Genomic DNA, 12,910 nt, shown 5'->3' with positions numbered 1-12,910 from the left:
TCGTTTCTCTCTGATGGTTCTACGCACTGTCTCTTCTCTCTCTTCCCACCGCATCCAATTCCCCCATATGTAATTATCTAATATAGCTTTATAGCATTACTATCTCCAATGCCTTTTCTTCCCTACGCCTCTACTTTGCCCCTGTCCTCACTTTCATTTTGTATTAACACCATGTCTCCTCTGCTTCTCTGCTAAATGTGAGCATGTAAAATGTTTGATCACAATTCTCTGCTCTGTTGAGATTTGTGTGTTTGTGAGATCCAGGAGCATAAGCTCTCCCTGCAAAGTAAAACTATAATTATTGTAAGGTGTCCAGGTCAAACACTGTACATTTACACGCTACTGAGATCTCTCTAGTAGAGAAAGTCAGAGGTACATAATCATACATTTGCAAATGGAGGTCATAAAGGACAAGGCTTTCAAATCCAGATCTTACACACTGACATAAAACAACATGCTCATGTTACCAAATGCTGAATGTTCAGTATATTAGAACCCACTGAAGAGGAAATCCCCTCTACACTAACAAACATGTTCCAGTTGTTGTGTGTGTATGCAGAGACATAGCCTCATCTGTGCCACAAAGCTCAAATGGTATAGAAACAATTCAAACATTTCTGTACAGATTTAGTTTTTTTCTGTATGGGCATTGTATTTCTGTTGTTTTTTTTTTTTAAAGGTTCAACTAAAATAGTCTTGAAAAAAAAAAAAAAAATCTTTGTTCTCCATTATGAGAAGTGTTGTATTACAACTACATTTCCCAGCTTGCTGCAGCGAGGAGGTCCTGGCTCGAATCCTTGGGTCCTCTCTGTGTGGAGGTTGCATGTTTTTCCAGTGAACAGTCCAAAGACTTGCTCGTTAGGCTAGTTGGTGACTATTAAACTGCCAGTAGGTTTGAATGTGTGGCTGGTTGTCTGTAACCATATATCAGCTCTCTGATTGACTGGCTAACAGTAAAGGGTGTACCCCGCCTCTCGCCAATTGACAGCTGAGATCGTCTCCACACCCCCTCTACCTCGAACAGGGCAAAAGCGGTATAGATAATACATGGATGTACTTTTTACAGCGACAGTACTCAAAACGTGCAGCAAAGTTCAAATCCAACCTGTGGCTCCCTTGCTGCATGCTACTGTCCCTGTGACAAAGGGCAATTTGTTACAGCTCAATTTCAATCACCGCAATTTTTGCATACATACTAAATGGACAATACGTGTTGCTTTGCTCGTATGAAAGACGCAATCCTCACTGCAGTTAGATCAGATAGTGGTGGTATCAAGTTTGCACACGTTTTAAGACAACCTTCAGTAAATCAGGCCCTCAGTTTCATCAGCAGTCCCAAAATATAAAAAAAAACTACACTGAACATTTACCTGACCTACAGATCAGTCTGATGCAGTTATTCCATGAATATAACATCAGTGTTGACTTTGCTGGTTCTCATGAATCTGTTTTTTTTTTTTTAACATCATTATATGGATGGGATTGCACTGGTTTTCATACTGAATAACATGTGATGCTAAATTACTGTCTTCACTAAAAATGGCCTTGGCAGTATGCACCAAGCACTTTCATTATAAATACCAGAGGACAAGTGGTCACAGCATTTTTCAACGTACACATTTGAAAGCAAGGTGAAAAGAAGTGTGTCCTTCTGAAACATCACTCTAAGGCTTTTAAACTTCAAATATGTAAACAGTTCTGCATAAAGAAAAACTGGAGAGAAAGGTTCACACTCAGGTGTACGTTCTTACCTGCACACATCCTAACAAACATATATATGCTTTGTGTGTGGAGGGAAGGCACAAGACTTTGCACTTTGGAATGGGACATAGCCTCAATGCTGTAGAGTTGCAGGGGTTAAGACTCTTTTCACCAAATAAGAAAGACATTTAAGCCGTATATTCTGTCTTCTACTGTCCTGTCTGTGCAAACGTGCGCCTAACCATTGATCTCTCCACATGTCAGCTCGATACATCCAGATATTCACTAAGTCAATTTCCAAACAGCGTATATCCATTCCCCAGCTGCTCACAATGTAATACTGGGGGTTTTTTTTCAGACTAAGCTGACCATCCATCATCATTAGCATCTTTAATCACGTTTGGCTAGAAGCAGCCCTGTGTTACCATTTGGTCTTATTCATGCATTACTGCCAATCAGAAGTCCACTACCATCATCTTTCACAGCTCCAGAGATGTGCATCAACATCCCCAAAGACACTGAGACATAAGCCACAAAATCCACAGAAAAACACACACACTCTAACATAGATTCGTGCCTCAGCATGCTCCCATCACTCACACAAGCAGATGGCGGGTCGGAGGCCTGAGGGAGGAAAACGGGACATAGAAGTCACTGCAGCTTTCTGGCAAACGGCTTCGCTTTAATTCAGCTGCTACAAAATATTATCCAATTACCCTGAGTGGAGAAAGGTTCGCAACGAGGTCGCTATATCGACATACTGCACACTCAAACACACAGAAATACGCAAACATTTCCTCATATTTGTGGGAATATATTCATATTAACAGGCAGGTGCAACACTTGGCTCGTCTTCAAGCTCAATCAGTATTCCTCTGATACCATGAGCACAAGTACTTTACTTTCCTTTCTCTAAATGCTTGAGTCTTCGCGCCAGCTAATAGCCAGGAGTGCTTAAGTGATTCAATTATAGATACTGAGAGATCCCATAGTGAAATAACTGGTCATTCTCGGCTAGGTTTCCCTCATTGTTGCCGGGAAAGCTCAGTTAAACTCTCTCTTTCCTTCTATTATCGGCCTTTGGAGGATTTTCCGTTAAGTCGGGTGTATGGAAAACAAATCGGAGTGTGTTAAAGCATAAAATGAAAGTGAGAGAAAGGCAAGAAGAATGAAGAAGCGGAGAAAGTTAGGAGAAAGGAAAGGGCACAAACACGCTGAAAGAGGAAATGAAAAATCAGCGCCCACACGTCTGAGGAGGATTTAGCGTAAATGTCATTTCCAGCAGTTTGTCAAGCGAAAGTTGCTCGTCCAAAATGCCAGCTGTGGTATCACATATATACCCATTCCTCTTCTGCCTTTCTTCTCACCACGGAAGGTCATTAGTCATCAGAAGGTATTTTTAATTCTAATCATTTTACTCCACAGGCCGAGCTCTGGAGTTTGGTCTGCATGCATACACTAAAGAAACACAGGCTGCGCTCGCTCGACTCAACATCCAGCAAGTGAAAATAAAAATGTACATGTAATCAATAATTCATCCTTGCCTGATTTAGCTCAAACAACTGTAAAGTTCTTGACATAAATAATGACTTTTCTGTATACTACTAGTTTTAAAGAATTTTGCAAACGTGGATCCGCCCTGTTTTTCACTTTTTTTTTTCTTTTTTTTTTTAAAGCCGTGTTGGAGAGCAGAGGTGATGTTGACGGAGTTATCTTGGTAAGTCATCACACTCCCTCTCTGTCACTCTTCACACTACTGTGACAGCACCCAGCAGAGACTGCCAGACTAAATTCACAGGTATATGAGCAGAGGTGGAGACAAAGAGCTTTCAAGTTGACATAGGTGTTATTTACAAACTCATGACAACAGGTTTCAGCGCCATCAAAGACGAGGAGGTTTTTGGCGCCTGCTGCTATTTGCTCTAGATTAATTGGTTAAAAACTTATTTTTTTAATGTACGATAGCTTGTCCAGTATCTTTGCTTATGGTAGGGCTACAGTTATAATTTAGATAATCAATACTTTTCCCCCTAGTTTGTGGACCTAAAATGTTCATTTTTCCCATAAGGCAAATGTTTTGTTCACATCTGAAACAGTTAGACAATAACTTGATATTAAAAATTGGTTATTTTCATTTATTTTACATCAATAAACAAACTTATTATCACTTTCACTGATTGTTGGTGCCTTTCTGTTTGATTTAGTGTAAAACTCTGACTTAATAGGTTATAAAAGCGGGACCATTTGCTGATCCTATTTATGAAACAGCAGTAAGTCAGAAGTTGGAGTGAGACAGATTTAGAATATTCTAGCTCTCTTAGTTTGATTCAGTAAAATCCTTCACACATGTGCACACGTGCTATAAGGGGTGGTGGTGGTGGTGGTGGGGGGGGGGTGAATCCATTCTAAATTCATGCGCACCAGTCCATTGCATGCGTCCCTGCCTGCCTGATATGAGCTAAACTGACCTCATTAAAGTAGTTAGGCATAGTGTCAGGTGTGGCGAGACTGAAGCTACTTTGGCCAGAGGAGCTTCACTATCGGGCAGCATCTGCATGAAGTCTACACACACATGCACACAAACACAGACAGACAGACACACACACACACACACACACACACACACACACACACACACACACACTGTATGAGTCATTACAACCAGCCAGGACGACGAGCACACCTTCCAAACAGGTGCACATACTTCATGCCACTCCTTCATAAATTTTGACACAGCCCTGCTCTTGGTCATTTACAGCTTCAAATTACTCCACAATTTAAGTCACCATAGAAGCATTAGACAGAGTGAGATAGAGCGAGCAGTTCTATCTCACTCGGCTTAGCTCAGCTGGGAGATGCACTATTATGGACAGAGGCTACAGTTCTGGTCACAGGTTTGACTCCCAATTCTGGACATCGTTAGTATCATTCCGCATCTTCTCACATTTCCTGTTTCTCTTTAGCTTAAGGGGCTGATGATAAAAATGTGGAATAGGGAGACACACCTGAAAATAGTAGTTTTAGTCATCCAAGACTGAGAGGAGCACAGAGGCAGTTCGCTGGACGGTGTTCAGGGCTGATGTTCTAAAAGTCTTTAAGTGCTTTGTGTGGTTGTGTATGTGTACATCTATGTGTGGGTGTGTAGTTCTATATTGCTGGTTTGAGTAGCTTCTGATTGCATCACATGGAGACCTCCAACAGGCGAGTGAAGTGTTTCAAGTGAACCCCTCAACAACAATACCTTTCAATTCCTGACAATATGATTCAAGACTGCAGCAGCCATTAGTCACTGTTCACTCAGTTCTACTACAGTCAGCCGTCCGGCTCCAATGGACTGAGACGGATAAATAACTGCAGTTCAAAGCCTGAAAGAAAAAAATAAAAAAAATAAAAAAAAACACGAAAAAAACAAGCCACAGTAGGAGTTTCTGTTGTGCTTCATTTTGCTCTGTGCTGTTCAATTACACCTCTTTGTTTGGTTGTGTTCTGCTCTGCACCGTTCAGCTCCATTCTTTGATGCTTCGTTTTACCACAGCCTTGTCCCAATTCACCCTGTTCTGGGTCCAGTATCATAAGAGCTAGGGACTCTAGCACACACTGCTCAGACTGGTTTAAATGACAAATCTGTGGTAGAATAGCATATATAAAAAGTCTTAAATGTCTCTGAACTTAAACTCTACTTGAATAAAAACTCCAGGATCCAATAGCCTCCTCTGTATTTACTAAAAATGCATTTTGATCATTTTATTTACTTTTTTTTATCTGGTGTGCAAATAATTCAAATTACTGGGTATTAAAGGCTGACTAATAACTTACTATTGTTACTGTGCTCTTACTCTGATGCATCTATTGTGAGAAATTGCTATCTGTCAGCACGTATAATTTTCTCTTTTATTTCTATCCCATCCAATTTAAATACCTTATTTATGAATGCCTAGCAATTTATACTGCTGCACACACAATTAAGCAGGCACAGGGGCACATTTGCATTGAACAGGTCGAGTAGGGATACGTGTTGCACCGTGCTGCAGAAGAAAACATGTGCAGGATGACAAATAAACAGCCCTCTGCGGTGGGATGTTTCAGTACAGTCATCAGACACAGAGAGGAATTCTAAATGTCACGGTATTAAAAGAACCCGTGCAGATTAATGCACAGAGGCAAGATTTAGCTAGGCTGCAAAAATATGATTATGATCTCTCACGCACGCCCACACACAGGCACATCAAACTAGATTTTGCCTCATTATCTTAAGCTACACTTTCACGCTGTTTTTGACACGGCTCCCCAAAAGCATGTGGTAGTTTGTATCTCTAAAATAAAAACAGATTTGACTTCAATCATTAGCTACGTCTGCTCGTAAAAACCTGACAGCTTTCCCAACCTAGTCATCTCTGATGCACAATATCTCATAACCTGACAGCAGAGTAATGAATCTTTTTACACATCAGGATAGAAAGTGAAGTGAGAATAAAACAGTAATGAGCAACAATTGGTGTATGCGTTTGTGATTGTTGGGGGAATTAGAGCTCATTGAGGTGACAACGCAGTAACATGCCCAAGCTTTTTACATCTATCTTTTAACATACTTTATATAGATGCAAACTGCACAAGTATACTATGTACGATAACAAAAAGACAAAGTGTCAGGCCACAAAACATGCAGAGTCGCACCCAATTCTCTCGCAGAAAACTCTTTTTCATTTGCCTGTCACATTCTACCTCCTTGTTCTGTCACGCTGCCTTCTTGTTGTCAAACAGAACGCAACACGCTTATCAGAGAGGGAGAGAAAATAGAAAAAAACTTCCTGCCTCCATCTCCTCTATTTCTCTTCTTCTTTTCCCATTTGTATGTACTGCGTAGTAGTCTGGTGTGCCTGCTGTGCTACTCATGCACAGGCACTAGCTTGGGTTTATTTGATAACAGGTGCTGGCCTGTTCAGCGGCTCACATTCAAAAGCTTATAGTTATCAAATCAAACGTCCAGTGATAATGTGTAGTTTTACGAAGGATGACATTGTGTTGAACAGTTACACTTTTTAGAAGGATAAAAAATAATACAAAGCATTATATAGTATGAGAAATAGAAAGATAAGACCTTGATGAATGTGTGCAATAAAAACAAGACAGATTCAATATACAACAAGCCACATATATTAAATATGTCTCATTGCATTTATTTCTCCAACTTTGGACTCCTGGTCTCTCTTGAATGATTTGGTGGATTTATATATTAACATATAAGGATTACATGCACCACTTTTTAAAAAGGATTCTTGGGAAATGCTTAATATAAAGGTTGTTTTTTTTTTCAATTCTGTAACTTTAAATCTCGACCAATTTATTTGGATAACTTAGCCAAGCCATTTTTCCTTTTAACAGAACATTGATAAAACTCCCTGAGGTGTAGTGTCACTCTAGTCCCAAAACTTAAAGCTTCTAAAATACAGATTCTCGTTATTTTGCACAAAATAATTGACAGCTAAATGAGATTAGGGTTTATTGACATCAAAGTAGTCGAGGCTACGCCAACAACACGGTAGCACGCCGGGAGAAAGAATGTCGTGCTTGGTAAACATTAACATGGGCTAATGATTATTCAGATGTGAGCTGTCTGTCTTAAATATACTGACATTATTACTTTCCTTCTCGGCTTAAACAGTGAGTTTTAGTCCAAGTGCAGGAAGGAAAACTTCTTCAACAGCTAAAAATAGTCGTTCTAATCTCACAAAGCACAGAATCAAAGTTGTCAGAGAGCCCGGTGCTTCACAGAACAGTGACCCAGGATGAGAACGAGCCACTTCACACAAATAGCCAAAGACTGATTTTAAATCATGGACAGATCCATGACCTCCAATTCCAAGACTAAACAGACTGATAGAAAGGTGTGTTGTTGGCGACATGATTCATCAAGTGAAGTCTGCAGCCTTCAAAGAGTACCTATATAATAAAAGTGGCTACGATGTATTATGTGTGGGGGTGCTGGTGGCGCAGTGGTTAGTGCGCGCTTCCCCATGCTGGATCTCAAGTCCCTTATTTGCAGTCTCCTCGGTCCTCGGCCGAACCGGAAGTAGTTCCAGAGCCGCCATGTGAAGGATCGTCCCAAAGCTCTTATAGCGAACGGAGGAGAGAGGATCGAGGAGAGAGGAGGCTGTTCCGAAGAACGATGACCGAGGAGACACGAGAGCTGACTTCACGGAAGTCTTTTCACTGACAGACACGCCCCCTTCTCGTATATCACTCATTGATTGGACGCTGCACAGGATCAGACTTCAGTGAAACTTCTCAACATGAGCAGAGTTTAATACCGGAGAAAAGATGGACATTAAAAAGAGGCTAAACGGAGCGTCGGACATTTAAACAGATGATGAACATCAGTGAGTTTGTAAAGAGTCGGTCTGTGATGAGCTGGGATGAAAAAGAGTCTGATGTGAAGATTAACAACCAAATCTGAAGCTCTATAACTTCTATCAAATCAATACATCCTTTATGTTCTGTTCATCATCCCTCAGACTGTTTGAATGTCTGATGATGATGATGAGGATGACAGTTTGATGAAGAGGGAGTCCGTTTTACATTCTTATTTATCTTCACAAAGTTTCATCATTTAGATTCTAATCAATCATTTGTAGTATTCCTGACACATAAATATCTGTGTTTATAAAAGCTGATTTCCTCGGTCCTCTCTCCTCGGCTTCGTTTCCTCCGTGCATCTCTGGTGGGCGGGACTCAGACGCAAGTGGAGGAGACAACTTGGAGGACACTCGGTGCAAATAAGGGACTTGAGATCCAGCCTATGAAGGCTATAGTCCTCAACACGGATGGCCCGAGTTTGACTCCAGCCTGAGGCTCCTTTCCCGCATGTCAATCCCCACTCTCTCTCCCTCTCTCTCCCGTGATTCCATCTCTATCCACTGTCCTGTCCCTCTAATAAAGGCACAAAAAGCTAAAAATACATCTTCAAAAAAAAAAAAAGTCAGTGTGATTGTTTCTTCGCCACAGCAACTCTACATAACTTACTTTTTAATAGCAGTAACTAGAACCTGTAACTAGTTACTCATCCATCACTGTGCAGCACTCATTAAATTAAAGTTCTGTAGGCAATGCAGGATCAGGGGCTCTGAACTCTCTGTGTGCTGTATTACTTCAGAATGTGCTTGGTTTTGACCCTGCTGATGTGAAAGGCCAGCTGACTGCTCGGGGGTTAAATCAATAAGAGTATAATTCAACATGTCATGATGAAATAATCACATTAAGTAATGAATGATTCTGAAGTAGCCGCAAATGCTGACTGGATGACCCACTTGTAAAGATCCACTCGTCTCACTGCAGGACGACCCGTACATTAAGAGGTCAACAGTGTGTAAGACTAATATAAAGATCATCACTACAATCAACAAGGGAAGTTCTCACTGTTGCGGTCGGACACAAGCTCTTCGGCAAACACGATTCGAAAACAGTGTGGCTGAGATTGTTTTGTGTCCTCAGAAATGACACATTAAATTTCACATTTTGTATATTTCAGCATACTTAAAAAATGACTCTAGGTTTATATTGATGAAACTATTTTAATTTTATTTTCATTATTGTGCATTTATATTTGATCTTATGTGTTCTCTGAATATCTCCTTCTTATATGTTAATGAATGAACAACAGCAGCTAGACACATTTTTTTTAAATTCTAGAACTTTTTATTAAATCAAGTAATAAGAGTGTTTTTTAACAAAGTAGAGCAATAAGTCAAACAAAAGCAAACCAAAAAAAGAATTTAAGTATAAGTAGCTTTCAGCACATTGCAGTTGTTCAAATGACAACATTTGGTGGCGCAATAGAGTCTGTTTTTGATATGAAACAACAATGAGTATATATCTTCAGAATTCCCTGCATGTTACATATGTTTGAGCAGCATGAGCATGCTTTGACCAGTAGTATTTTTTAAATGAACCTATGATATGATAATAGTGTGTCACATTTTATTCATAATGCTGCTGCATTAAGCTAACATAATGTGCAACATTTATTCCACATTTTATACAAATCCTGTTTCTTTTTGTGTTGTTCGTGTCCTCATTAAACTGGCACAGATTAGAGGTGTTTGAATATTCTGAATGTTCATAACAAACACATTATCTGTGTGTGTGTGTGTGTGTGTGTGTGTGTGTGTAAATAATTTAAGGCAGCACTCTGCAGCGTTATCCAATCAAGCAAATGCGGCAACCCAAAAGCATATGAGCCCCGTTTGTCAGGATCTTTTTCCCTCGCTGCAAAACCATATCAACTTAACAATGGCTTTGGAAGCAAACTGGCTGCAGATCAGCGCTCGTACTGAAGGCTGCTTTTATGCATCGGCTTCCAGCAGTTAGGGAGAGAGACGTGTTGAATCTGAGGAGAGCTGATAGGTCTCATGTTATGTTCAGTGTAAGAGGCCTTTAGACTGCTATGATCATTCATAGACTGAGAGCAGCGAGCACATCATGGATGAGAAAGAGATCAAATGAGAGGCCACAGGTGATTTCGGGTGACCAGTGAACATATGAGCCATCCATTGCTGTTCACTATGATAACTATTCCATGTGCAGACCATGATGGGAACAGACTACTACCCACTGCCAAAAGTGCACAGGTGGAGAGGCACTGATAACAGCCACAAGACCAGTGCTTAGAGAAGCTCTAGAGGTGGTATTTATTCGTGGCCAGGCCTTCCTTTGGTCTCTGTACTGACTTGAGAGGGCAATAACTGTGCTGTTAAGAAATGTGCGTGTGGTTGTCAAAGGTACTTACTGCACAGACTTGGAGGACTGGGACCTGAACTTGCTGAACTCGCCTGGAGCAGTCCACTCTGTGCCCAGCTGCAACACACAGGACAAGAGACGGAGATCAGAACGAGTGAGAGAGAGAGAGAGAGAGAGAGAGAGAGAGAGAGAGAGAGAAGGGGAGCAGCAGATAAGAACAGCAATATAAATGATGGAGCACAGGTTGAAACTGAAGAGGTAAGTCGTGAAAAAAGAGACTAAGTTTGTGATTTGACTTTTGTGACTTTTTGGAAGGGTAAAATTGAAGGATATCAAAAGGTTGCCTTGTATGCTATTTTTTAATTCAGAAAACCAATTGGTTGTTTGAACAAGATGCTGCAAGATTATGATTGTAACCCTGGCTATGATAACCTGGTCCCCCCGCCCACATTTTTTTTTAAATTTCACTTAACTTGAAAAACTAAATAATATGGCCTAAAGCAACAGGGAAAGTCAATCAGAAGTCAATGTGAGTAAACAGATGCGAGCGTATGGCTGTAAATACATGGAAAATCAGAAAAAATGACTCCCTGCCAACACTGACTCAAGAAGGCCGGCTCATCGGGACCCCCGGGGCTCCCGGTTCAGCTCTACAGTCAAATCACTGCCCATTCATTTCCACAGCAAGCCAACAAAACTAATTAGGGCCCCTGCTGCTGCTGATCCACAACGAAAGAACGAAGCTAAGATCACAGTGGGCAAGACTTTAATTGTTTGGACTGGCTGCACTTCATGGTCTGAATCTGGTCTGAATCATCAGCCTGGGAACAACAATGCGTTCATAGAAAGCAACATAATGACACACACAGATATATGTAATTGCGATCACAAAATGCTACCTCTGAATGTGTTTGCTGGCAGGAGAAGAGAGCCAGTAAGTGAAAAAACCCTTTAAAAACAGGCAGTTCTGTCTGTCCAAAACCATCAGGCCCCTGGCAGTATCAAAGCCTGAGAGAGTCTCTGTGAAGCATTTGGCTGGAGAGGAGGAGGAGGACACAATGTGCGCTACTGTGCCCTCACTGTGAAACCCGCAGCATGCTGCTGCTGTAGTACATTTCCACACTGATATTTTTTTTCCTCACAGATTCCTCCTCCGGCTCAGAAAAATAAAGAAGGGTAGGTGTGAAATCACTGGGAGAGAATGTTGATGTAAGAACGTGTGTAAGGTCGGACATGAACTTCACTCAGATCAACCTGAGTATGAAATAAAGTTTTTTGAAAAAAACTATTTTTGATGGTAGATTCCACCAAAGCATTAATATGTACATTGTTTTGTTAATGATCCTTCAATGCATTTGACAAATTATGAATGATCGGGCGAGGTCTAGGGATGCCATTGAAAAATGCAATGGAGACATTTTAAATTTGAATTAACTGATTTTTCAGCAAATGTTCCTCAGGCAGCATGGTGCATCACAGATTTTGTAAAAAATGTGAAAAAAAAAAGAAATAAAAGAGTTTTCCACCAATAGCATTGCAGTAGTGACAGGGTGGATCTATTTGACGCAGGTTACGCTCGCACTGATTGGCCTGTTGGCAGAAAAGAGAAGGCTGATTTCCTTCTATCTCACTTTTTCAGATCTCATGGTTGTCAACACAGCCGACATCATTTGAGGCTATTTAAAAGACACAAAGGAACACAGTTTCACTGGAGCCATTAAAGGCTCTGTATTATTCATATTTCACATACGCCATAAACCTGTTCAAGGTCTTTCTACATGTTCAAGGTTAGTGTTGCTGTGTACATGACTATGGCTGTTTGTCTATTAAATGCTGTGTTGGCTGTGGTGTATGGTTTGTGGTTTTTGTTTTGTATTTGTTTTCAAATGGCAGTAGCTCAGTTATCAGGAACTTGGGATGGGCTAGTTCAAGTCCCGGTGCGGATCATAAAAAAATGGTCCGAGCAAGTCTCAGAACCCCATCCAGATATAGCATGCTCTGTGGATCAGTGTGTAGCCCCACTCTGACATCTCTCCATCATGTCCACAGGTCGTTTGTGCATGCGTGTAATTCGGGCCTATGTGTGCGAGAATCCTGTCTCTAAAATAACAAGGTAAAAGGTTCTTGATTGATCCTCGGGGATCAATAAAGAATGTGTAACTTCACTCGTCACCCATCAGCCACTCTCTATATAACAAGTGTTTGCCAGTTTGTACATAAAAAAGACTGTGGAAAAAAGAATATAGTTCAACATTGATATTGCTATGCTAAAGTTGTTTTTTGTTAGCACTTGAAATCGTGATATTTTGAGTCCAGACAGTTTAATTTAACTGTATTTGCTTATTTATAACACCAACAATGTGACTGGTAAATGCTGCAAGAACTAATTCTCCACTTCAGTCACAATACTCCCAGTTTTTCCTCCTCTATAATCCATGCTGTTTATTGTTGTGCTTTTTTTCTGTGTCACATTGTC

The 12,910-nt window shown here is 40.6% G+C and overlaps 1 protein-coding gene across 1 annotated transcript in view; it reads right to left on the bottom strand.

Annotated features, from left to right (window-relative positions):
* b4galnt4a (beta-1,4-N-acetyl-galactosaminyl transferase 4a) overlaps window positions 1-12,910 on the bottom strand; it is a 151,830-nt gene that overhangs the window by 30,951 nt on the left and 107,969 nt on the right. Inside the window, exon 7 of the mRNA XM_079347004.1 lies at window positions 10,484-10,551. Within this exon, the coding sequence (XP_079203130.1) occupies window positions 10,484-10,551 (68 nt within the window). The remainder of the gene's footprint in view (window positions 1-10,483; window positions 10,552-12,910) is intronic.

Source organism: Symphodus melops (genome assembly GCF_947650265.1).
Source record: "Symphodus melops genome assembly, chromosome: 6".
Classification (NCBI taxonomy): Eukaryota; Metazoa; Chordata; class Actinopteri; order Labriformes; family Labridae; genus Symphodus; species Symphodus melops.
This window is presented reverse-complemented; position numbering and strand designations above follow the sequence as displayed.